This window comes from Perognathus longimembris, chromosome 24 (genome assembly GCF_023159225.1).
Source record: "Perognathus longimembris pacificus isolate PPM17 chromosome 24, ASM2315922v1, whole genome shotgun sequence".
Classification (NCBI taxonomy): Eukaryota; Metazoa; Chordata; class Mammalia; order Rodentia; family Heteromyidae; genus Perognathus; species Perognathus longimembris.
Genome location: NC_063184.1, coordinates 1,933,470 through 1,961,261, shown reverse-complemented (window position 1 = coordinate 1,961,261; position 27,792 = coordinate 1,933,470). Strand labels below are relative to the sequence as shown.

Below are 27,792 nucleotides of genomic sequence, written 5' to 3'. Positions count from 1 at the left end.
AGAAACCATGCAAGGAATGGAAAACATTCCCAGCAGCAGCCTAAGGGGCCCAAACTGCACCTTATTTCACAGTCTGGCTCCTCTTACCTTACTTCAGGAGTGCATCCTGATGGAGTTGCTGGTCCACCAAACCTCCTCTCTGCCTACTGTCTTCTCTAATGAAATTTTGCCTTCACTTGCAGCAGTGTGGAAGGAGATATGTTAGCAACCTATGTTATCTCTAGCTGCCAAGATCATAGTTGCTTTTGACGTTTTAGAGTTTCTGTGCATTCCCCAAATTTCCTATACTTAATGTGTTATTTTATAATTAGATAATAAAGTTATAAATTTTTGAACAATCAGGCTAGAAATAATGGAACAATGGCTTCTGTCAGGATGGTATATTTAAAGCCACTGTAGGAAAAGAGGAAATTCTTTCTGTTGAGAACTTAGAAACAAGGTTAGATAGGAAAAGTAATTATGTATAACAATTACATAACTGCAAATAATAGCTTAATTTTCACACAATTTCAATGACAACTACAGACAAGAAACTCATGTTATCATGTTATAATATATACAGAGACATATACATCATATATATATATAACATGCATATATATCTGTAATTCTCAATGTATATAAAGTTCATCTGCCTATAAGAAACACAGCCAGAAAACTTGTTTTACCCATTTCTGAGTGAGGTGAGATTAAAAGACACAAAATGGGACAGGCAGTGTCAAAGATCTTTACGAACCACACTGCAAATTCCTGTTGAAAGATGATGCCATTCTGTCTCCTGGAACTGCTCTGTGGAACTGCTCTGTCTCCTGGAACTGCATCTTCTATTAACTGAGAAGTGACCGTTTCAAATCCGATTCTCATCACAGTCATGCAGGGAGGTGTCTCTCGGGTGCCAATGCGGACAGTCCTAGAGCACCATTTCCATGTTAGCCTTAGGACAACTGCGACCATGACAGATGTGCAGAGGAGTTCAGACATCACGGCAGACCATAGGGCTGAGAAAGGAAATGTCTGAGCACCAAGATAAATCAGTGTCATTCAGATTTTCCCAAGAACCTTTCAGGATTGCATTTGGAGATGGTCAAATTGTACGTCCTAACTTCAAAGAAAGTCAACTAAATCTGAGATGAAAAGCCAAAAGGCCTTTGGGAAAACTGACATAAGATGCACTAATATAAGCCTCTAGTTCCCAACTAAATTAAGGTTTCATAATAAAACTATGAAAGAGGGCTGGGAATATGGCCTAGTGGTAAAGTGCTCGTCTTGTATACGTGAAGCCCTGGGTTCGATTCCTCAGCACCACATATATAGAAAAGGCCAGAAGTGGCACTGTGGCTCAAGTGGCAGAGTGCTAGCCTTGAGCAAAAAGAAGCCAGTGACAGTGCTCAGGCCCTGAGTCCAAGCCCCAGGACTGGCAAAAAACAAACAAAACAAAAAAAACTATGAAAGAAGGTCAGAAAGAAGAAATTCTTGTGGGAAGTCGTGACATGATATTCTTTTGTGTTTATTTTTGTCAGTCCTGGGGCTTGGGATTCAGGGCCTGAAGCAGTCTACCACTAAGCCACATTCCCAGCACACATGTGCTATTTTTGAAAGTCAGATGTGTGTGTGTGTGTGTGTGTGTGTGTGTGTGTGTGTGTGTGCCTGTCCTGGAGCTTGAACTCAGGGCCCAGGCACTGTTCTTGAGGTTTTATGCTCAAAGGTAGTGCTCTCCTAAAGCCACATCTCCAGGAGAGGGAAGAAGGGAGGAAGAGGGAGGGAGGGAGAAAGAGAGAGAGGGAGAGAGACAGAGAGAGTGAAAGAGAGAGAGAGAGAGAGAGAGAGAGAGAGAGAGAGAGAGAGAGGAGTCTCATGGACTTTCCTGCCTGGGCTGGCTTCAAACTGAGACCTCAGCCTCCTGAGTAGCTAAGATTATAGCTGGAAGCCCCCAGCATGGGATAAGTCAGTTTTGAAACCCGGGCTGTATGGGCAGCTGGCTGCTTTCTTTGGTAAACAACTTCAGGGCTGACCTTTGTAAAGGACTTGCGCTACTCGACTGCAAGAATTAAGTCATCAACAATACTGGGCAAAACTGAAAACTCTCTTGTGGAGTAGTGAAACTTTGCATGGCAAAACCAGAAGTGAGTGTGTGCCACATGTGGTAGTGAGTCTACTACTGATCATATCACCGGGACATCCAGAAAAGCCAGCAATGTGTCACACATAGTAAAAATTGAAAGTCTAGTGCCATGCGCGGTAGCTTTCTTGATGAGCATTTCAAGAAAGGTGTTACAGGAGCAACTCTGTAACAGCACCGGTTATGTAATTACAAACTGGGGGCCCAGGAACTGAAGGTCTGAAGGGGTGGCCGTGTGTCACCCACTCTTGAGTGGAACTAGTTGGAGAAATGCAGATCTGAGGACTGTGAATGCATCAAAGGCCTGATTGGAAAAGTCCACACACAGGAAACAGTGTGGGCCGCGCCCTCCCACTGTAGAGGGAAGCGGGGAGCTGCTGCTGGTGGTGGCAGACACTGAAGGCTGAGGGAGGGAAGCACGTGGAACACGGCTCACTCTGTGGGTGCTGGTGGCTCACACCCGTGAGACCGGTCACCCAGGAGGCTGAGATGAAGAATTGGGGTTCAAAGCCAACTCAGGCAACTCCAATTCACCACCTGAAAACCAGAAGGGGCGCTGGGACTGCAAGCGGTAGAGCGCCAGCCTTGAGCTGAAGAGCTCAGGGGCGGCGCCCAGGCCCCATGTTCAAGCCCCTGGAGGACCCCGGGGACCACACGGGACATCAAATAAATAACCTCCCCCTCCACAATGCTGGTGCTTTGATGTGAACAGCATAGAAAGAAATTCTGAACTTCGCAGTCCTTTGCAGTCATTAAGAAAAGATCACGAGCTCTGTCCCTAGTTTTGATTTGCCTGGTTTTGTGTTTTTTTCTACTTGAGGAACTGTAATGCTTATTTTAAAATTTGCGAAAGCGCTTTTGATCCTCTAGAATATTGTCTAATGCACAGAGCAGCAGCACTGGATCATTTTGTCTTTGCTAAGAGACTGCAGTTAAGTGGTCTTCATGACGCTGATTATTTTCTACCTTCCCACCAGTTTCCGAAAGTCATTTTTATTTATTTGTAAAATATAATTTTATTGTTATTATGGTGTTTTATAGAGGGGTTTCCATTTCATAAGTCAAGTAATGAGCACATGGGGGGGGAGACAATGTCCTAAAAGTCATTTTTAAATAATTGTTTGCTCTCTACGGTTTCTCTTAGCCCGATCTCCAGGACTATTGACATGACACCCTCCCTCTTGCAACTACACTCGTTCTACTCTTTTCTTCTCATGTCAAATACTTACCTGTTAAAAGATTAGAACAGAAATGAGTAAATCAGTAGAAATGAAGATGTTACAGGCTATCCCACTGGGATAGATTGTGTGTGCACACGTGTGCACACGAGCATGCTAGTCCTGGGGCTTGAATTTAGGGTCTGGGCACTCCCCCTGAGCTTTTTTGCCTAAAGCTACATTCTACTACCAGAGCCACAGTTTCAGTTCCAGTTTTTTCTTTTCTGCTGGTTAATTGGAGATTAAGAGTCTCATGGACTTTTCTGCCTGGGCTGGCTTTGAACTGCGATCCTCAGATCTCAGCCTCCGTAGTAGCTGGTACTATAAGCATGAGCCACTTACTTGGGTGGAAAGACATTCTTATTTCATCCTAGATTAAATGAGAAGTATATACCTGTACCATCATAGCCAATTAGGACATTATAATGAATACATGTCCTAAGTGTAATACAACTCTGTACCAAATAAAAGATAATTACCTGGTCTTACTTGGCAACTATTATTATTGTACTCAGAGTTCCTCAGGTGCTTTGGAGAACAAGTCCAAATATCTTGAAGAAGTGAAAACAAGTAGATGGACTGGGTTTTTTGTAGCATACAAAGTCTACTATAAAGCTGGGCTTGGTATCTTTGGATGCTAACATTTTTTTCTCAATATTTGTTAAACATTATACTATGGACTTTAAGATATTTAAACAGATGCAGAAGCATGTTCACTTTAAAACCTAGTATCTCAAATATTAAGTTCTAATCTTAACATTTCTACATCTGACTGTTTAAGGAGCAATCTATCATATTGTATGCAATTACCTCATTTTGTAGATAAGAAGGTAAAACCATCCTGAAACAGGAAACCAATATTCTTCCTGTCTAATCAACAAATCTAAACATTTATTCTTTTCATCTATTTGCCCTTGCCCTTGTCCACCACAAGCTGCTGCTTAGATGCTCAAGTTTTATGATAACGAGAAAATTTTCCTGAGTTACTTCTGTATCTCCACCCCCTGAAGGAAAGGAGGAAAAATTGTTTCACACAAAAGGCTTTTAGTTGTATGAATTAAAACTGCCACCTAAGTGTGGGTTCACGTAACCAAGAGGGATTTCACCTACATCCATTCAGTCAGTTCTTGGGGGTTTCAAGAAATTCCAAAGAGTCATCAGAAGAGGAAAAACAAAGGTAATGCTTTCTGCCACACAGGTAGAGCCTTTGAAACTATGTGTAATATGTAAAACATTCTGACACCCCCATATTATTTTTCCAGAATTAACAGTATAAATTGGTTCTCTTGTTCAAGAGCTTCCTATTGCTCTCTCTAATCACTACTCACAGTAACCTCAATCCTGCCACAATGTACAACACACAGCTCCTGTTCTGCATTGCGCTGAGTCTTGCACTTGTCATAAGCAGTGTGCCTACTTCAACCCCTGCAGAGGAAGCACGGGAACAACTGCAGCAGGTACTGCTGGACCTACAGGTGCTTTTGAGAGGAGTCAATGTAAGTACACTGCTTGTCTTCCTACAATGACTTCGTTTTTGCCTTAGTTCATTTTTTAAATTACAATGTATTATGTCTTCTCAGAGTAACAAGAATCCCAAACTGTCAAGGATGCTCACATTTAAATTTTACACACCCAAGAGGGTAAGTACAACATTCTATGGACAATTTATGCTTTCATAAAACTCAAGGTAATTTGAATGTCTGCATGCTGTTTGGATTAATCATCTGAGGAAAAATTTAGTAATTTTGTTATCTTTAAAAATCTTTTAAAATGCATTTAATGGTGGGACTTTTATTACTACGATTTTGCCTGTGTTTTTAGATGTATGTGTGTGCTGGCAGAGAGGGAATAAGAAGGAAAATAATATTCCCACTTTGTTCCTGGCAGAATTTTAAGAGACAATGAGGTTAACTTGGTTTATTTTAAAAAGTAAAATGCTGGAGATATTTGATCACACCATTTTAGGATGTAAGGAATTGAAATCCATTTCAGAGGAAATTAAGAAAAATTTAAAATTCTGTATTAGCTGGGGGCTGGTGGTTCACATCTGTAATCCCAGATACTCAGGAGGCTGAGATCTGAGGATTGAGGTTCAAAGCCAGCCCGGGCAGCAAAGTCTGTGAGACTCTTATCTTCAACTAACCACCATAAAATAAAACCAGAAGTGGTGCTGTTCACTCATTTCTGTTAAGTCAAGATAAGTCAGCGTTCCTCAATTGCAGGTACTTCTCTTAGATCATTAGAGCAACGTAAGTCTTACCTTCCATCAATTAATTGAGCATGTCACAGTCAAATCCTCAACTGGCAGAACTTTTTGAAAGGGCAGGAGATGGAAATATGTGCTCTTTGGCCCTACTTATCTCTAAAAATGCTGTTAGACAATACAAGACTATATGTGTGGAATTCTTTGAGATCTAAGTTTCTAGATGACACCTCAAACTATGTGATAATCTATTTACTTGTTCACCATTCCACATATACAAGAGATTTTAGAAATAAATGAAAACATTAAAGCTTATTAATACTGTAATAAAAGAGAATTACTACTTCACCCTAGCTTCACCTATACATGTGGCCTTCAAGAAAATAGAAATTCTGAGCTTTAGTTTCCTTATCTGTAAAATGGAGAGAATGTTTCTGCATTGGTTATCTCAAAAGGACCATGCAAACTTGTTTAGAAGAAAATACCATATGGCTATAGTAATGTCGTAATTGCAGAAAAGTAAAAAAATATTAAGATGTAGTTAACTATATTGACATTTATTACTACATGGTTGTAATAATGTAATATTTAAAATTTTAGAGCTATGCTAAATGGTATAAAATGCTCTGTCCTCCCTTGTGTTCTCAACTCTTAAATGATAAAATATTAGAATAATAGTATATGGTTTATTTCCACATTCTGATTGCTGTGATTCTAAATGATGTCTCTGCCTACGTCTACGGGTCTGCATTTGCATTTGGAAATGTTGACTTTTTCAAAATAAAGGTTCATTAAGCTGAAGCAACTCATATCATAATTTGAGCCCTTGTTTAATCTAGTTTATAATATAATATAATATAAACTATATTGGTCCATCTGTACAGCAATTCTGCAAGGACACTTTTCTTTTTCTTTTTTTTTTTTTGCCAGTCCTAGGCCTTGAACTCGGGGCCTGAGCACTGCCCCTGGCTTCTTTTTGCTCAAGGCTAGCACTCTGCCACTTGAACCACAGCGCCACTTCTGGCCGTTTTCTATATATGTGGTGCTGGGGAATCGAACCCAGGGCTTCATGTATTCAAGGCAAGCACTCTCGCCGCTAGGCCATATTCCCAGCCCCTGTACAGCAATTCTGAGAACAGGGAGAATGATAAAAAGCACATAGCGCTACTTTTAACAAAATGGAGATTAATATCTGATTCTGACCTGTAGTACAGGGTAAACTAGCTGAGAAATTTTATTATTATTACTGTAGGCTACAGATTTGAGACATCTTCAGTGCCTGGAAGAAGAACTCAAACCTCTGGAGGGAGTACTAAATTTAGGTCAAAGCAAAACCTTCCACTTGAGAGACAGCAGAGATTTAATCAGCAATATCAATGTTACAGTTCTGAAACTAAAGGTAAGACATTACTCTATTTGCTCTTCTGTGAAAAGGTGCTGCATTTTAAAGTAGCATAACATTTGGTATTGGTGAAGTATCCATGCATTTGATTAAACAACATTTCAATGCTGGATGATACATTAATCCATTATGATGCTAGGACAGAGGGGTTTTCATGTCCCCCTCTTTGGGGACATGTCTCAATACCAATACTCTATCACTTCATACATTAACATGAAATTCAAAGTGGAACAAAGTATTACATGAATGTTATTATATATTTTCCAATTCCTTGAGATTACTTATCGGAATTGCCAATCCTGATTACTGGAAAAACTTTTCAAAACTTTTCTATATCTTCGGCCCAAAGGCCAACCACAGGATATTTGTCTCAACAAATGGCTGCCACTAAAATGAACAAAGGGCTAGGTGACTAACTCAGCTCCCCTTCCAGGGCCTCGAGTATTTTTAATTGCATAGGAAGCCTGACAGGATGCAGGTGGGAAAGAGATTTGGAGATCTTTTCTCATCCCAAGTACAAAATTCAGAAATTAACAGGCATCATAAACAGCATAATTTCAGTTACACTAGGAGAGGAAGTTTCTATAGCTACCTCAAGAGGCTTTCAAATAAGAATCACCTTATTAGTGCCATTTTTCAGTTTTAATGTCAAGTAGACACAGTAAGCTCAGCTCCTTATCTATGTCAAGCAGTTTGCTCTAAAATCACTGCCCACCACCCAAAACTCAGGGTATACATGTAAGACAAAATGATGTGAAAATTAGGACATATCGTTAAAATAAATGAAGTTTACATGTTTAAACAGGTATATGTGAAAGGGTGTATAACATTACAATTTTTTTGAATGGTCCTGAGACTTGAACTCAGGGCCCAGAGCTTTTTTTGTTTTTGCTCACTGCTGGCGCTTTACTACTTGAGCCACAGCTGATTCTCCAGTGTTTTTTGTAGTTTACTAGTGTTAAGATACTTATGGCCTTTAGTGCCCTAGCTAGCTTAAAACCTCAATTCTCAGGTCTCTGCCTCCTAAGTAGATAGACCTGGTACAACTGCTTATTTAAAAGTAGTACTTGAATTAAAGAAAATACAAGGAATTACAGTTTAGATTTAATAAGTCCTCTCATTGATCTTATAGGTCAAAATATTTCCTTCAAGGTTAGCTAGATGTAGAGTTGAATTATCTTCTTTCAGCAGAAAAGATAAACTTCTTTAGTCAATCTACCAAACAAACTTCTAATGTTCACATTAAAAAAAATTAGGAACTCAACTCCATTGATGCCAGTGTGGCTATATGGACTTAGGATGACATTCTTTAAATTCAACCAAACAGAAACTTGTTCTAATGTACTCTGTACTGGTTTTGTCCTGACCTGGAGAAAATATGAGATTCTCTTCAGTAGAGTAATAAAATATTCTTTTTGTATGTGATGGTCCTGGGACTTGAAATCAGGGCCTGGGCTCTGTCCCTGAGGTTTTTTTTTCCCCTCAAAACTAGTAACTCGGCCATTTGGACCACAGATCCACTTTCGGCCTCTTCTGACTAGCATATTGGAGGTAAGAATTTCACAGACTTTTCCACCCAAGCTGGCTTCGAGCCGTGATCCTCAGATCTCAGCCTCCTGAGTAGCTAGGATTATAGGTGTTATCCACTTGCGCCCTGTTTAATAGAAGATTCTTATGCAAAGTTTAAAAAGAACAAAATAGACATCATATCATATATAAGACCTAGGTCAATATCAACATGGATGTAGACGCATATCCAGAGGAAAGAGGTGAAGAAACTTCAGCTGCAGTATTCAAAACTTGTCTAGACCTCTAGTTAAACATTTATTTAAAACCAAATGACAAAAACACCTCGATTATTTTGGCAGAACTGGCAAACTGATAGGGGGATTAATATAGGAGTTATAATCATCAGCCTGAATGTTATCATCACTTGGTGTACAATATTTTTATATTGGCATATCATTTTTGTCATTTCAAGAAAATGTGAATGACTGATGTCTAAGCTGCTTGAGAAGAAATGCATAAGCCTTTAAGACTCCAGCTGAGAATATCCACACAAGGCAAACTGTTCTCAATTTACTTTTTTTCTTTCATAGGGATCGGAAACATTCCTCTGTGACTATGAAGATAAGGCAGCAACCATTGTAGAATTTCTGAGCAGATGGATTACCTTTTGCCAAGGCATCATCTCAACACTTATTTGATCATGCTGTTCCTCTCATTGAAAAGTGTCCTATTTATTTAAATATTTAAATTTTATATTTATTTTTGAATATATGATTTACTACCTTTTACAACTAGTTTTTCTTAGTCTTCATGATAAATATGGATCTTTTAAGATTCTTTTTGTAAGCCCTACGGGCTCTCACACAGCTTAGTTTATTTATCTGAAGTTATTTATTATATTGAATTATGTCTATGTAAATTACCAAAGTATTTAATAAAATTGGTGAATACAAACAAGAGGTAGCAGTAAAATATTTCTGAATGCGAACTTTGTGATGGCTGATATACTCACAAAAATCTCTCTACCCTTGGGAAAAGTAGCTAGCATTAAGGCATGGGACTGTCAGAGCCTCTCAACTCTCCTTTTAAGATGTTTTTGGAACTTAAGCTTAGAAAAATCTTACTAGGGTATGACATTCTCCTTAAGTTTAACCAGAATGACAAAAACATTCTTGAAACTCTTTTGTTTGTACCACTGCAACAAAATATGGATTACTGGGTAGTTTACAGAGAGAAGCTTATTTAACCAAGTTACGCTCAAGTTCACACTGTCAAGTGTTAGGCTCTGGTGATGTCTTCTTGGTAGATGGTGTCACAATGGTGGCAGTGTGTGCAGGAGAGGGATTCAGAAGTGCCTGGCTCAGTTATAATGAATTCTTGTGAGGCACAATAATATCTGACCCACTTAGCCACTTTTTTTTTGTCGTCAGGTTCCTACTATATGCCTTGTTGGTTTAAACGCCTGTTTCCTAGGCTGGCTTTGAACTCATGATCCTCCCTCCTTTCTTAAGTCTTCTTCGTGTTGGGTAACAGATGGTCATCACCACATCAAACATTTGACTCATTCTTTTGTGACAGTGGAAGTTGATTCATAAGGAAGGAGCCCCCAGGACTTAACAAATGCCTCATCTTGTAATACCACCCCTGGGGACTAAGCTTCTAGTACACAAACCTTTGGATGACAAACTTTCTCCAAACTCCAACACTTTTCATAGACCCAGTGTGCTTCCCTTCCACTCTCAAACATCTTGAGGAGGCTCACTTGCATGGCCAATATCAAAAGTCTCTTCTGTCTTTGGGATTGCCACTGGATCCTACCTAAGGGAGGTCTATGGACAGAATACATGCCCTGACTCTCTCCCTATGGAGTAGCCTGAGTCTTTACCAAAGAGCACACTCTGGGTTTTGATAAATATTTGTTTAACCTTCTCCTTTTAAGCTCAGGGGTGCTCATGCTGGTACCTATACCAGTTCTCTGAGGTTTCTGCCATCCTTTGCAGATTTCTTATACTAGAACCAGCATTTTGTGAACTATTTATTAAATCTTCCTTCTACCTCAGCATGCTTTCTGCTGACATTAAGATTTAGTAGTTGTACTAGAAATAACCCCAGTAAATAGATCCTTAAGTCAGAATTCTGGATCTGGGCTTTTCAGATGATGAAAGAATAGAACGAATCTAGAACATGAAAAATCGATGGGAACTTCTGAGTATCAGCGGTGGCAATGAATGGAATGCAGCTGGAAGGAAAATTACTGTGTGATCAAATGGGTTGTAATACTGAATTGTAGCAGCAACAATAGCTACAAGAACTGTGATTATCACCTAGATTCTTCTGAGACCCCAGATAGAAAACAAAGGGGGGAAAAAACACACCTTGAAATGAAGGAGGACTCTGGCAGTTTTGAAGAAGTCTTTAATTTCACAGAACAAGATATGGCAGAGAAAAAAGCTGGAACTCTTGGTGACAGGTCCCACCAAATTCAGTATGGAGTAAATGTTTGTGCTTTTCAGATCTCTTATGCTGATGAGGAAAGAATAGATCTCTGAGATATGACATATATATGTATAATACTAAAATATATTTACTTAAAACATTTAGACAGGGAAAGTAGGAATGTCCAGGGATGAGAGGGCACATTTTGGATATTAAATATGTATTACTTTGTGCTGATTTCATGGGTGTGCATGGATAAGCCAACAGCAGAGAACACTTTCAGCCTATACAATTTATTCTAAGTCTATTAAAACAATGATTCCATTGGCAAAGACTTCAGGGTGTTTGGATTCTCTGATGAAAGCAGGGATTTATGGAAAGGGTCACTGGACAGATGGGAGGAGACCCACTCCAAGGAATGGGTTGCCACCAGTATATACTGAGCAAAATGCAACAAGTGCCTGCCTGGTGATGATGCAAAAGGCCTTGGACTTGCAGTAGTAACTAAGGCAACAGGGCTGTTTTATGGCCAATTGGTGAGCTAGTTCCCAAACCTAGTAAGGATGGGATGAGCCACCTGTTGGCTTCTCTGGGCCAAATGTCCCCAAACAGCCTGCTTATCTGCTTCTTAGAGTTGCAGGAGGACAAGAGGGGTTGTCAGGATGCTTTCCAGGGTGTCCAGCTGGTAAGCCACAGAGGACTTCCCACTCTCCAGCTTTGGGCTTTGTGGATGCTTTGGGTGAGCAGGAGGAAAGGAAGGATGTCCTGACTCTTGTGGTGTTTCTGTAGACACAGACACTTTAAGGAGAGCTGCCACAGGAGGCTCAACCGAGCTAGAGTAGGGTACCATGTCAGCTGGTTCTTTGTCCCGGACTCAGGCCTATGGGAACTGCAGGCTCTTCCACCAGCAACTAGCAGCAGCAAACGTTTCAGGGTGGTCAAGATATGAGGGGAAGATACTAGGAACAGATTATTTCTGCCAAGCAGAGTAGCTTAATCTGGAGAGACAGGACCGTGAGTGCTGGTGCTTAGTTCTTGTTTATACAGCTACTGTGTTTCTCTGTGCTTTGCTCTGTGCTCTGTTACTAGTGCTCTTGCCTCAAATGCCCATCTTTCCCCTCTGTTTTGGTCCTTTGCTGTGGGCATGTCATGCATCTCTAGTTATCCATCTTGCTGATGTCATTCCTAGGTGTTATTTTACTTTTGGTACCTGGAATTGAATCCAAGCCTATGTATATTGAACACAGGCATATTTGTTAATGATTTCAAACCTCGTTTTTAAATACTAAAAGTGAAATTAAGTTAAAAAAATACTATGTTTTGAGAGACAGTAATCTCTCACTTATTACAGGAGTTACATTCCAGAGACCCCCGAGATAGCTGAAAATCCACAAAGTAGCAGCGTTATAGTAGCCATCCCTCACTATATTGTGGTTTATTTTCTACTGCTTCGCAGATGTTTACTTAGCGCAGGGCCTCTGGGACAAAACTCCTGTGATACATGAGGGATGATTATTTATGAATCTTAAAAACCCATGATACAGTGAAGCCACAAGAAACAAACCACAAGCTAGCAAGAGACCACTGTGTATAGCTAAACGGAAGCTATTTTAAGTTGCTTTAAAATGCACTTTAAAATGGAACTAGGGAATTTGAGGGGATGTTGGGGTTAGGAGAGATGAGGGGAATATCAGAAATATCAACCCTAAGGAAAACACTGAAGAATGTTCACAAAGGTTCCTACAATCCAAGGACAGGTCAATTTGATTATCAATATGAGAACTAATTGTAATGGATTGAAACACAAGTACATTTACATTCATGAGTTCAAAATAACTAGATAGGAAACTAGATGATAGAAAAAGGCAAGGCAAGGCAAACAATCCAGCTTTCTCCCTACCTATTGTCTAGGTAATCAAATAGTAAGGATACATTTCAGTAGATGAGAATTTGAGTATCATCTGCACTCCCTAATGATGTAAGGAATGTAGGCAAAGGTAATCAATGACTGTTAACATCACAAAACAACAATCCAGACACAGTACTGTCCGTAAGGTATTCTTGCTAAAACTTCAATACTGACTTTGAAAGCCTTTGTATTTAACACTAGTGTCTTGAAAAAGAACAACCTATTAAAATGACATCATGGAGAGGTAAAAAGCAAAACTAAGGTTGTAAGAAGCTCAACATGTGATGGGTATTTGGGGATCCATTTTCTATTCTCTTACTTTTTATATTACAAAATTAAAGAAAATGCTGCAGAAGAGAATGTTAGGTATGAACTTAACATGAATTTCTTACTTCCCAACAAACTATCTGGTAGACTTAACTCTTAATTTTTCCATCACTGTGTTCCACATTCTAGTCTCAAATTACATTATTTCTCCTCTAATTTTTGCTTCTTTTAAAATGGAATGTAGTCTCTCTCTCATCTCAGCCTTAAATTTAACCCAACCTTCAGTGCTTGCCTAACAGAACCTTGGAACCAAAAGATGACTCAAGTATCTACATTCGTAGTTTTGAAAATAAGTTTAGTGAAAGTTAGAATTCTGAATTTCAAGTTTTTCTGAAGTAAATCATCTTATGGAAACCTCAATGTGTAATTCATGAAAGAAGCAAAAAAGTTCAGCTACTTCTGAGGAAGTGCAGCCAGGTGTCTTTCCATAGAGTCCCTGGACTAAAGAAAGAGACCCACTAATACGTAAATGCACACCCATCTCCTGACACAGGCAGCCATTACATTACTGCCTTCTCTTTGATGCCATCTCCTCTACCCCTTTCAAGTCTTTCTCGGTATTTCTGCATAGGTGTGCCTCCTGGATCTAGGCCAAAACACCAAATATAACTGAGTGCATCCAGTACCTAGACAGACTTGCTAAAGAATAACCTAGACAGACTCACTGACCACATGTTGAAGAATAGTAATATTTACAGCACTGTGTTTACAAAATAGCATATTTATCTTCTCAAAAGTATACATTTCTTGAGGAAAGAAACTGTCTTTTATTGATTTTCCTTGCAGGGCCTTCTCCTAACTAGACAGACTTGCAGAAGCAAATATGGACATGTTTGTTAAATAAAATGTAAGCTAAGTGCAAAATATCCATGAATATGAAGGACCAAGAAAAGGTGAAGAAAGGTTTTGTATTTTCAGAGGCAATTTTACTATCAAGGAAAAGTAAACAATAGAAATACAAACTGTAGAACTGTGATGAAAGGAAACTGCTTAGAGTAAAATGATTTTCAAAAAATAGCTAACAAGGAAATTCCAGTTGGAGAACTAAACAGATATCATGTAGTTGACTGAAATGGAATTTAATATATTTGTCAACACATATGAAACTGCCTGTATTTGTCCTTTTTAATCTATAAAAGGCAGCTTCACAGTGTTCATGCTGATATTAATAAGTAAAATGCAGACCACTGAAGGAAATCAGTGTGTCTTTCCAGAATGACTTCACTGTTGCTCAGCTAAATCCTACCATACTTTAAAAATAGAATACAAAATCACCTACACATCAAATGTATCTGAGATTATAGTTCATATAGATAAGGTGGGGTGTGATATAAATTCAGCACAACTCCAAGGTAAGAAGACTAATTTAGCATCAATAATGGTGTAGAAAAGCAAAAAATAGGGAAAAGAAACTAAACTATGAAAATAAATTTACAATTTCACTAAAAATTTAACTCATTATATATTCCTTTAGCATCTAATTGCTATATAAACATAAATACAAAATATTTTGCTATAAATTATAAATCCCAATCAATCTATATTCTAAAAGTTTACATAAAATGTTGTTTAAAAAGGATCCTATGAGATACTTAAAAATGGGCAATCTAATTTAAAACATTTGTGAAGATGCTGCTAAAACATGGTAATTTATCACAAAATTTCCTAACTTAATATTTTTCTGACTTTATATGTGCAATTTACCTTTCAAAAGTTTTTTGTTTTTTTTTTGGCCAGTCCTGGGCCTTGGACTCAGGGCCTGAGCACTGTCCCTGGCTTCTTCCCGCTCAAGGCTAGCACTCTGCCACTTGAGCCACAGCGCCGCTTCTGGCCGTTTTCTGTATATGTGGTGCTGGGGAATCGAACCTAGGGCCTCGTATATCCGAGGCAGGCACTCTTGCCACTAGGCTATATCCCCAGCCCCCTTTGAAAAGTTTTTTAGACTACAATGTTTACTGTCATCTGGCCTTGTGACTGTCTAATATGAGACACTCAATGCCTGATGAATAAATCAAGAAATAAGAATTGTTATTTTTATTCTTGGATTTAATTTTTAATTTGAAAAAACTTGAGCAAGACAGCAAACACAAAGTTGAGTAGTGTAACTGTGGAGAGATAAACAAAAACTGAAAATGAACTACAAAAATTAGAAAAAATACAAAATATCTACATAGCAAATCAAGTTATTTTTACCAAAAAGTAAAAAAAGGTGTTTAAATATAAGTTGACATGAATATCTACAAAATTTTTGGCAATATCTAAATGTGTCTATTGCAAGACTCTAATTGCAAAAGATGAAAACCTCAGTATTTAAAAAATCACTTTAACCAGTCAAAACACACCAAAAAATAAAAGATATTTAATATGACAATGCATTGTCTATTTCACATACTAAATTTCTCTATACAGGAAGATTTCACAATCCAGGAGCCATAGCCATGTTGCTGTAAGTAGGATTTCAATAAAATTTTAGCTTCTTGATAGGATGCAGACATACACTAGAGAGAAAAAAAAAATCAAGTTGTATCATACTGGTAGAATTTGACCTATGTAAAATTAACTGCCCTACTTTGCATTAACAAAAGTAAATGAAATTCAGTGTCTACTTTCTCAGCTATCTTTTTTTCAGTACTGTGATTTGAGACTCAGGGTTTATGCTTGCTAAACAGGCATACTACCACCACTTCAGCCACATCCCCAACCCTTTATGCTTCTGGTTATTTCTCAGCTAGGTCTATGTTTCAGGCTGTGATTATCTTATACCTCCTCATCACCACCAACATACTGGTTGAGAATGAGGTTTTGCTAACATTTTTCCTGGACCAGCCTCAAACCATAACCCTCTCAATTTCTTCCTCCTTAGTATCCAGAATTACAGGCACGTCCCTCCCATTCCAACCCCTCAATATTATTATCATTTTGCCTGTACAGGGATTGGAACTTAGGGCCTCATGCTTGCTATGCAGATAAGCTAGTCACTTAAGCTATGCCCCAGACCTAACAAACATTTAGAAAGCTACCTTTATGGTTGATGATTGCACATCATCAAATAGTCACCAATATTAACTGTAGAGTTTGGCGATCTGTATTACTGAGGTATACAGCCATCACCACAATCTGGTTATAAAACAAATCCACTGGGTGATATTAATCAAGATGTATTTGTACTTACGTACTTGTGTTGGGTTTCTTTAGGTTAGCATAATGTTTTCCAATTTACTCAGTTTCGTTTACTAGTTTCTTTTTACTATTGATGAATATTCCATTGTATGGCTATATCACCTCTTATTCATGCATCCAGAAGCTCATGAGCATATACATAGTTACCAGTTGTTGACTATTACAATGCTGCTATGAACATTCACATTAAGATCTTTATGTGAACATAAATTCTGCTTCTCACAGGTACCAGCAACAATGCATTTTTAGAAAGGCAAAACAGCAAACTGGTTTCTTAAGTTGTTTGTACTGTTTTTCATTCCCTTTGGAAATGCAGAAACAGTATGATGCTGAACCCAGTATGATGAGTCTTTTGGACTTCAATAGCAGTTGAGCCTCCTTAGCGATGAATAAGCCTGTGGTTCATTAATCACTTATAAATATGCTGTGGCTTTTAAAAAACAACTGGACTGTTGGTCCTAGTACTGAGTTTTAAGAGTTGTTTAAATATTGTAGACATATATTTAAATATTGTTTAAATAGTATATCAAGTATTTTGCTAGATGCATAACTTGCCATTACGTTCTCAGTCTCTGGCCTGTCTTTTCTCTCTTAATAACTTGTGAAAAATTAAACAATAGTTTGTTTTCTTTAGGGATCATGGTTTTGGGTTATAAGAATTCTTTGAGAATATAAATATTTTCTCACATTTAGAAATTATACAGTGCAACTTTTATTTATGGTCTGGATGTGGTTTAGATGTTGTCTTTTTGACAGATTGAAGGTCTGTGGCAGTCTGCATTGAGCAAGTATGTTACCACCATTTTCCTCAAGCAGGTGTAAACTCCATGTCTGTGTTAAAATAGGTCAATTCTCACAAAATTTCAAACGTTTTGTCTATTGTGATAGTGTTACAAATGTAATTTTCTCAAGTGCTATGAACTATACCCATATAATAAGACAATAAAGGCTGGCTGTGTTCTGATACTCCACTGAGTATTTCCCTATCACTCTCTACTCCCCCAGGCCTCCTTATTCTATGAGACACAATACCATAATTAGGCCAATTAAGTTCTAAGTGGGCTCTAAGTCTCAAGTGAGGAAGGCATATGTATGTCTCTTACTTTACATCAATGGCCAGAGATAAATAAGCCTAGAGAAGATGGCATGTAAAAAACGGAGACAGGCCAAAGTGACTTGATCAGTAGGCCATGTCATGAATGCAAAGAAAATGTTCTTTAAGGAGCACTCCAATGAAAACACGAGTGATAGGTAAGTGAGCCAATGCTGATGTGGAAAAGGTTTGGGTGTCTGGAGAGAATACATTCTCTTAAGCCAAAGCCTAATGAAGGCTGAGATAAGAGTAGACGCCACTAGCAAAGTGGATTACCAAGATCAAAGGAAAGATGCCAACTCTATAACATGCAAGTGGCAAGGTGAAACAGCAAACACAATTGCAGAAACTTTAGTAAACACCCTAGAATTTCTAGTTACGGTGATTCATCAATATGACTAAACACTTTTAAATTAGAAGAAGATGCCACCTGGAACTTTAAGAAGTCAATGCTTAAAGCTTTAAGACATAGGCTGAATGTTTTAACTTTAAGGTGAAGCCAATGTTTATTTACCACTCTGAAAACCTCAAAATCTTAAGCTGGGTGTAGTGACCCACCTCTCTAATCCCAGATATTCAGGAGCTAGGGATTAGCAGGATCATATTGTGAGGTCAGCCCAGACAGACAGAAAGACTTCCATCTCAACAAAGAAAGCCAGGATTGGGGTTCCTCCCCAGGTAGGATGATTGTGATCTGAGGCCAATACTGGGCAAAAAGGAAGAGCCTATCTGAAAAAAAATAACTAAAGAAAGGGGCTGGAAGTACATCTCAAGTGGCAGAGTGATGGCCTGGAAAACTCAATGTCCTGAGTACAACCAAATACCACCAAAACCAAGTTATACCAAATCACTTGTTATGATTTATAAAGGGAACAATACCTATATAAGTGAAGATACATTTACAATACAGTTTAATGAGTACTTTAAGCTCACAGTTGCCAATTTTTACTTAGAGAAAAGATTACTTAAAAGATATCACTATTCATTCTCAGTTATCTGGTCAAAGAATTCTGATAGAGATGCAACATATTCATCATCACATGCATCCTTCCCATGGACCAGAAGTCACTCTGGCTTTAAGAAACAAGGTCTTACTATGTAGCCGAGCCTAGCCTTGAACTCCTGATTCTTCTGCTTCTGCCTTCTGAATGCTGAGGATTGTAGGCATTGACCACGTGGATTATTCTTGAGAAGCTCAAGACTTAAAGGGTATAAGAAGATGTGGTAGGGACAGTAAGAGGACTAGAGTTAGAAGTGGAGGCCTGAGATGAGGTGACTTGCTGCAATCTCATCAGAATGCTAATAATAAATAGAGGAGCAAGGAAGGACAGTTCTTGAGATGAATACTTTCCTAATGAAGAATCTATAAATGCTGCTGAAATGGCAGGGACTTAGACTACTTATACTTAGTTGATAAAGGAGAAACCCTATACCTAGTTGATAAAGCAGAAACAGGGTTTAGAGGATTAATTCCAATTTTGAAAGAAGTTTACTTTGAATAAAATGCTACAAAACAGCATTGCATGCTACAGAGAAATATTTATAAAAAGGAAGAGTCAGTGGCTCTTTGTTTTAAAAAAAAACTGCCAGAGCCACCTACCCTCCAGCAATCACTTGTAAGCTGCAAGGTGGGCTAGCCCTGCCTCCAATCACAACTACAACCTAAGATCAGCAAAGCTACCAATTTTCCTACTCATTTTCTACTGTTTGTCACTTAAGCTTTAAAACTTTAAGCCAGGGGCTGTGGTGGCTTATACCTGCACTCCAGACACTTGGGGAAAGGGATCAGGAAGACTGTGGTTTGAGGACAGCTCGGGAGAAGTTAGTGAGATCTCATCTCAACAAACTAGCTGGTTGCCGCAACAGGTCTTGTGGTCCCAGTTACACAGAAAGAGAGGAAGATCATGGGTCAAGGCCCAATTCAGCACCCTATCCTGAAAAGTGTACTAAGTAAAAACTCAAAGAGGAGACAATGGTACATTGCCTTCCTAGCAAAAACAAACATGAGTTCAAACTCACAAAACCCCACAGAAAATAAGGCCCTTCATTAATCTTCTTTCTTCAGAGTTGCAAAAGCATGCTTGAACATTCTTTTCAAGTTTTTTTTTTTGGCCAGTCCTGGGCCTTGGACTCAGGGCCTGAGCACTGTCCCTGGCTTCTTCCCGCTCAAGGCTAGCACTTCGCCACTTGAGCCACAGCGCCGCTTCTGGCCGTTTTCTGTATATGTGGTGCTGGGGAATCGAACCTAGGGCCTACGGATATCCGAGGCAGGCACTCTTGCCACTAGGCTATATCCCCAGCCCTCTTTTCAAGTTTTAACTTGTCTTTACAGAGAAAATCTGTATAACACCAACTGTATGTCTTTTCATGTTACTAACTCAGAAAATAATTGGATAAGCTTTAACACTATAAATATGAGGGTAGATATATGCATATATCTGTAGTTCCTATAACTGCTTTACCAGTTGGAATTAGTTTAGCAATATAAGTATTGGTGAAATTAAGAAATATTCACACAATATTAGATTATTAAAAAGTAGTTATCAGTGAGCGGCTCACACCTATATATAATTCTAGCTACACAGGAGACTTGAGATTTGAGGATCTTGGTTCCAAGCCAGTGGGCAGGAAAGCTCATGAGATTTTTATCTCCAATAAACTACTAAAAAAGCTCGAAATGGGCTGGGAATATGGCCTAGTGGCAAGAGTGCTTGCCTCCAACACATGAAGCTCTCGGTTCGATTCCCCAGCACCACATATATGGAAAACGGCCAGAAGGGGCACTGTGGCACAGGTGGCAGAGTGCTAGCCTTGAGCGGGAAGAAGCCAGGGATGGTGCTCAGGCCCTGAGTCCAAGGCCCAGGACTGGCCAAAAAAAAAAAAAAAAAGCTCGAAGTGGAGCTGTGGCTCAAGTGGCAGAACAAAAGCATCTCAGGGACAGCACCCAGGCCCTGAGTTCAAGATCCAGAATTGGCACAAAAAAGTAGATAAAAAACAATTTCTATTTAATATATGGTAATGATAACCTGGAAGGTTATGTCATATTGAATAAAAGTACACTAAAATGTAAACAGTATAAACTTAGATTATACATATATACATATACCTATATATGAAAGGAAGCTGAAATATGTTTACAAGATTAAGTACATAGCTTTTAAACAGTACACATAGGAATTAAAGTAATACATATACGCATACTTATATGTAATGTATATGTATAAATATATGCATAAGTATACATATGAATATGTATAGAAAGATACACAGTTATTGTGTGTGATGGATATTAAACCTGGCCAAGGGCTTTAGCCTATCTTCTGTATTTTAAAAATGAGGGAGGAGGTAACAAGTTGGATAAGAAATGTACTCACTGCCTTACGTATGAAACTGTAACCCCTCTGTACTTCACTTTGACAGTAAAAAGAACAAAAGACATTAAAAAAAAAGAATTTCCAAAATTTCTGCTTTAAGCATGTGATTGTTTCTATGAAAAACTCAAATATTTTCTAGAGAGAAAAAGTTATCTCTACACCACCTGCCAACTAAGGTCCAAATTGGATAATGGGATTATATCTTTTCCATGACTTAATAAGAAAATTAATTTATATGAATCTCTTAAATTCTGTTATCTTAGATACCATTTTATAGTTAGCAGAATGTTATACCCAGAAAAAAAATGTGGTATCATTGTTTCTCTGGCCATGACATAAAAAGTTCTGGTCAATATTGTATGTGTAAATGTATACCACACTGAGCTGGTAAGTGATAATATCTATGTATGTAATTTCTGGCATATCCAACTTAATGATTCTACCATTGTAGGGTAATACAAACACTAACAAATTTTGCTATGTTAATGTCTATGACCACCTTTATCCTTTTAACAATATTACCTTAGCTTCATGGTATGTACTAGCTTCAAGTAAACCATCCTTCTTAGCTTCCTTGGCTAGTAGATTGAATCGACTTAACATTGCAGCCTTACAAAGCCGACTTGCCATTGACACACCACTTTTAAATGGGGAACTAAAGCAAAAAAAAAAAAAAAGAAACAGAAACCCAGTTTTTACTGATGCTATTAACTAAAATAACAGTCTACAAATACTGATTCATGTGCAATGAAATCAGTGAAACTTTTTACATTTAAAGAATTCTAAATATTTACTTTCTGAGGTTAACTTATTACAAATTACAGTTTACCTTGTTATAGTATTATATCAAAAATTAACACAGATTGATGTAGTAATTTGAACACTGCTGTTCTTTGAAGCAGTTATGTATTTATATATATATTTTAGTGATTCTGCTAGGACTGGAAAGGAATATGAAAAAATGTTCTCTGAATTAGTGAAAATATTTGGCTTAGGTGTTGTTACATGGGTATGTGTATATAATCGCACAGAATTGTACAGTGTATTTCTCTACAAATTTGAATCTAACAAAAAGAACAGGTGGTACTGTGGCTCATGCTTGTAATAATACTCAGAAGGCTGATATCTGAGGATTGTGGCTTGAAGACAGCCTGGGCTAGAAAGTCTGTGAGACTCCTCTCTCCAATTAACCACCAAAAGACAGAAGTAGAGCTGTGGTTCAAGTCACAGAGCATTAGCCGTGAGCAAAAATTCTCAAGGACGGTGCCTAGGCCTTGAGTTCAAGCCTTGGGATCAGTACAAAATAAACAAAAATATACATATCTATTTCACCACCCTCTCTATCTACATATATGCATTTATATGTATGTATAATATTTTATTTCCAGGAACAGAGGGTCCAATGATCATAAATCTTTGGGTATATTATGGTAGAATATAACAGGTTTAGGCTAGTCATAGCAGAGGAGCACAAGAGCCCAATAGCTATACCCTTATGAACACATAAGATGATGCTAAGGGAAATGAACTCCATGTTATGGAAATGACTGTTATATCACTGTTGTAATTACTTTCAACATGTGATGTGAAACCGTAGCTTCTATTATTGATGACCCTCTTGTATCCCCTTCCTGTGGTTGTACCTGCACTATCTCTGTATCTTATCTGAGTGCATTGGAAACCGTGTATACTGGTATTAGAACTAGGAAACTGAAAGGGAATACCAAAATTGAGAGACACAGGGTAAAAAGACAAACGACTACAAAAGCAATACTTGCAAAACTGTTTGGTGTAAATGAACTGAACAACTCATGGGGGGAAAGGGAAAGGGGGTATGAGGAATGAGGGAGGAGGTAACAAACAGTACAAGAAATGTATCCACTGCCTAATGTATGAAGCTGTAACCTCTCTGTACATCAGTTTGACAATAAAAATTTAAAAAAAATTACAAAAACCCTTCATTTGTCCTGTTCGCCAGATTCTTTAAAGTGTAACTTCTAAGACCAACCTATCGATAGGGCTTGGTTTCCCTTTCCTTGAATTTGTGCCAGCCCTGTGATTTGGTTCGGTGAACAGAAGGATGATAAGCAAGTTCTGAATCTAGCCCTTAAGGGACCTTGTGCTCTTTTTAAATTCCTGTATGTCTCGTGTAAGCTTCTGGGACTAGTCTTTTGCGGGGTAAGAGAACAGTGCCAGGTCAGGTTGTCTATAATCTGACACGGAGGAGTCCAAACAAATCCTGAAGGAACAACTGGCTACCTCAAGAACTTGTGAGTTCTAAGGTAACTGAGAAGTAGTTGTTGCTTTAATCCATAAAGTTTTGAGACTGTTTACATGTAGGAAGAGTTATTATACATTCATGCACGTGAAATCCATCAATTTCTGTATATTACATCTTTATTTGATAGATTTTTAGGTAGATTTCTTAAACTTTTTGGATATAAATGATACCATCTTGATAGATTTGTAAGGCCCTGGGTTCAAGTTCAGGACTGAATAAAAAGTGATAGTTTTGTTTTCTTTTTCCTCCTCAGCATTTTAATCTCATTTCTCTCCAGTGTATAAAATATATTACTTATATAATAGCAATAATAGTAAACAAATCATTCCCTGAATATTAGTGGGATGTAAATGCCTCTGACATTTGATCAAAAATCACAAAACCTTTTGGCTAACAAAGCTATATTACCCTACAACAATCTTTATCTAAGAAGAGATACAAAGCTTTATATTTTTTGGACTATTGATGAATATATAGCATTTTTCCTAGGCCAAGTAATGTTACAATATTAAAAATTTCCAATATAATATTTCTATTATTATTCTTTCATTTCTATAAAAATGCCAATTGACATATTATGAATGCACTGCTAAGTACAGTTTTCTAATTTTTTACTTAATGATTAATGATGCACATAAGCATTATCTGTAATTTTCATGTGCAAGTTAGCAGGTGGCAGTTATTTATCAGGATCATAAAACTATCTGGATATTTACTGAAGAAGAGCTCTCGCAAAGCAGAAGCAGGAAGATTCAAGGTCAAGGCTAACCTAGGCTAGACAGCAAGACGCCATCTAGAAAGACCAAAACATTTTCAACAATTAAAAAAATACAGAAAACTAAATACTGTTCATGTTTTTGTTTTCCATATTTTAATTTTTAACTTTTAAATTTCATCTTATTATGCCATCATTTTGTTTTCACTGAAGCTTTTAAATGTGCTGCACAGAAAACCTGTTTCATTTAGGTGTAGTTGAAGTCTGTCATATAACTCAAAACAGAAATAGTGAATTCATCTTAATCAATATTATGCTTCACTGAATTAATACAATTAATACCAAAAACACTTTCATGTGGCCTTAACACAATTCTCACCTTCTGAAAGGACATTACTTTTTGTCTCATTATAAAATCAGGTTTACACTAAAGGAAGGGTTTTAGTTTTACTTGATAAGAACAGGGAAGTTATCTAGAAATATCTAGAAGGCTTATGAGCAAGGTCTTTGGAAATAAAATATTAAGATCAAAATCCTAATTGTGCCTACTACTACTTAGGTGACACTAGGAACTTGAGCCTCAGTTTCTTTAGCTGTAAAATAATAATAATGCCACTCAAACAACATGGCTGTTATAAGGAGGCACGAGAGTCCTTACATTTAAGTGTACATAATATTTGGGAGTATGTGTAAAAAATGCAGAGACTTAGGCTCCACATCCAGAAATTCAGTTGTGTAAGAGAAAACATTTTTAAAAACCACTCTATGACTCCAATGTTCATGGTCACAGGAGATGTGTAAGTTCTGGAGTCAGAAAACACTACTCGAGTTTGAATGCTGACTTCACCACTAATTGTGTATATTCGGTATATGATACAATTTTTCTAGGCCTGTTTTCTCACCAGAAAACATGTTTTTAATTACAATGATGCTTGCAACATATTACACTCTTACTATTCAGAATGCCTTCTTTTCATTACTCTATGATTTTGAAGAAATTAATACTTCTAACCTTTCAGTGATCTTCCCACTCAAGCCATCCACAATTTCCAGAGAAATGTCTCCTTGTGCCCAATTCATGCTCAGGGATTTATAGTCCAGGTTCATTTGAAGTGGATATGCAGAGGGTACTAAGCTGATATGAGGTCTGTTAACCAAGTAAAACATTGGAAGTTTCGAAGTAAGTGCATCATCAACACGCTGGTTAATTGCAATTTCTAAACCTCGAGTATCACTACAATTCCCATCACCTATTGAGACAAAGACAAAACAAAACTTCAGAAATTCAGTATCAAAGAAGAGATTCCATCATCAAAAGAAGAAAGATTGATTTGTAAATTTCTGAAGCCCATCTCTACTGTTTAACCTTTTCTTTCCTACATCAATGTTTGATTTTACCAAAACCAGAATGCTGACACAATTTCCATTTAAAAAAGACTCTCATACAGAAAAAATGATGCTACTTAGTAAATAAACATGTGCTGACATGAAAGAAAATGGTACTTTTATAGGGTTCTGCAAGAGAATTGGCTCGTTCTGTCCTGATTTCTTCTGACTATAGCATGGTATCAACGTAGAATGTAGCATATAAACATGCACCGAGTGTAAGCATAATTTTCTCACATCTTTGGGCCATAAATTTCAACTGGGGCAGTATTACTGTGCTCCAATTTCACACTAATTGAAAAAATGAGCATTTTTGGCAAAAATAATGGCTAATACTAAAAACCTTTCTGGTGGGAGGGTAGTACCATAGCTTATACTCAGGCTCTCACATTTGATAGGAAGTGCTCTACCACTTGAGACAAGCCCAAAGACTCCCTTTTTGTGTCAATCCTGGGGCTTGAATTCAGGACCTGGGTACTGTCCCCCTGAGCTTTTCCTGCTCAAGGCTAGGGCTCAATCACTTGAGCCATAACCTCATTTCTTTCGTGTGTGTGTGTGTGTGTGTGTGTGTGTGTGTGTGTGTGTGTGTGATTAATTGGAGATAAGAGTCTCATGGATTTTTCTCCTGGGGCTGGCTTCAAACCACAGTATTCAGATCTCAGCCTCCTGAGTTGATAGGATTATAGGCATGAGCCACCAAAAAGCCTATTTTGCTCTATTATCAAGTAGTACCTTCAACCTTTCTCTTGAGCTAGCTTGATTCATTATTCTCCTTTGTATGTAATAACAGTTCAAGAGATCTCAAAAAGATGCCATGCTTTAAAATAATATACATTACATGTTAATATACATAATACAGCATATCATATATTTAAAATAATGCTATAAAATACGTGGCACAAAAATAGTTATGAAGCCCTTTTCTTTATTTAGAAAACAGTCTTAAAGCATTTTCTTTTTCCTTATATATAATCAAACACATTTTACAAACAGTCTTATTTCAGCATTGGAATTATTGTGATGGATATTAGGACTTATAATCATCATGACTATCTAGAGGCATCAGAAAATGATCCTAAAGGCAAACCAAGTGCTTTTAACCTCCTTTTGAGGGTTCAACCAAGAGGAAATGATAAAGACTAGCAGTATATTTTACTGGAAATTTTGCTCTTTTCTTTATTTTGTTGGTCATGGGGGCTTGAACTCTGGGCCTGGATGCTGACCCTGGGCTCTTCAGCTGAAGGCTAGTGCTCTACCACTTGAGCCACTTCTGGTTTTCTGGTAGTTAATGGGAGCTAAGAGTCCCTGGACTTTCCTGGCCCAAATGGCTTTAAACCATGATCCTCAGATCTAGGCCTCCTGATTACCGAGAATCTCAGGTGTGAGGCACCAGCACCTGGATGCTCTTTTCCTTTATATATCAATGTTTTAATGATTTGCTCTATGTGGTATTTTTTATTATATTTCAAGGCTAAATCTTGGACCTAGAAAAACATACTTCTAAAATTATGTCATGTAATTAAAAAATTTTGAGTCATTCAATATGATCTTAAATAACATGAAACTCAAAAGACTAAAGTCAAAGGTTAAACCTGATGTAACAGCAGTTTATTCAAAACAGATCTACCAACAATGTAAGAAGTTATGAACCAGGATTGAGGCCAAACTCTGCCAATAAGCAAGTTAAAGCTTTGGGTAGAATAATAGTCTAAAACTTGATTTACTGATCAGACAATGAAGAAAGGATTTTTACTTCTACTTCTTAGATCAATGAACTCATTGTAGCGTCTAAATCTAATTTGTAAAATTTACCTTTTAAAAGCCTGAAAACAAATATAAATCCTGCAATTTTCTATATTTATGCAATCTGGATCCATTTTCTATTCATATAATAGTAAATGCTCTGATAAGAGGATGTCATATCACATGAGTTGTAATTACAAGTTACAATAAAACAAAGAGCTCAGCAAAAGCGTGTTTCAACCTTAAGATAAGTTTCACGTGTGAAAAAGCTGATTTTACACTGGTGTCTTGAGAGAAGATACTTAGTGAAAGAAGCCAGGAATTACTTCCACCCCACTCACCAACAAGTATACTGCTGATATAAACTGGCTGTATGAAATGGCTCAGCAACGCTCCCTGTACCCCAAGCACTTCCCATCTTGTCAGCTTGTCACTGGAGGACATACTGTTTACTCTATTAACAACATCTGCAGAACAGTAAACAGTCAAAAAAATTTTGCCTTCGACAGCCACATGGAGACTCAATTCTTCATTGGCTTCAAATGCAGAAATTGAATGTGGATTAAGACGTCTAAAGAAAGAAAAAGTTTCTTTAACAGAGTTGTAAAGGTAAAACATACACATACCTGAAAATTGCTCTCCATTTAATTTTCCAGCATACATTTAATTCAAGTAGCTCAAACAGATGCAAACAAAAAATAGGAATGGACTGACCATTCCAAAGACTAATAGAGCTTCAGCGTGGTTAATTTTTCACGACTACTTTTGTGTTTCTTAAAATCAAATTTTAAAAATCCCTATCATAATTTGTGAGTTATTTCTTACCTCTGCATGAAAAAAAATTGAACTACAGAATGACCAAACAATGACATAAAGAAAATCTTGTCAATCAAGAGTC

The 27,792-nt window shown here is 37.6% G+C and overlaps 2 protein-coding genes across 2 annotated transcripts in view; one reads left to right on the top strand and one right to left on the bottom strand.

Annotated features, from left to right (window-relative positions):
• Positions 1-4,685: 4,685 nt before the first annotated feature.
• Positions 4,686-9,148, top strand: Il2 (interleukin 2). The gene is made up of 4 exons (XM_048333353.1): positions 4,686-4,832; positions 4,917-4,976; positions 6,792-6,938; positions 9,041-9,148. The coding sequence occupies exons 1-4, from the start codon at positions 4,686-4,688 to the stop codon at positions 9,146-9,148; spliced, it is 462 nt and encodes a 153-aa protein (XP_048189310.1).
• A 6,312-nt stretch (positions 9,149-15,460) lies between these two features.
• Adad1 (adenosine deaminase domain containing 1) overlaps positions 15,461-27,792 on the bottom strand; it is a 31,557-nt gene continuing 19,225 nt past the window's right edge. The window contains exons 9-12 of the mRNA XM_048333565.1: positions 27,236-27,465; positions 24,778-25,015; positions 21,292-21,424; positions 15,461-15,620 (exon numbers count right to left, since the gene is read on the bottom strand). Of these exons, the coding sequence (XP_048189522.1) occupies positions 15,507-15,620; positions 21,292-21,424; positions 24,778-25,015; positions 27,236-27,465 (715 nt within the window). The 3' untranslated portion in view covers positions 15,461-15,506. The remainder of the gene's footprint in view (positions 15,621-21,291; positions 21,425-24,777; positions 25,016-27,235; positions 27,466-27,792) is intronic.

Bases quoted from the DNA above. Each gene is read 5' to 3' on its own strand.
- Il2 (XM_048333353.1), top strand. From the start codon at position 4,686: ATGTACAACACACAGCTCCTGTTCTGCATTGCGCTGAGTCTTGCACTT. The intron at 4,833-4,916 runs GTAAGTACACTG...ATGTCTTCTCAG, and splicing joins TGCTTTTGAGAGGAGTCAAT to AGTAACAAGAATCCCAAACT. The intron at 6,939-9,040 runs GTAAGACATTAC...TTTCTTTCATAG, and splicing joins TTACAGTTCTGAAACTAAAG to GGATCGGAAACATTCCTCTG.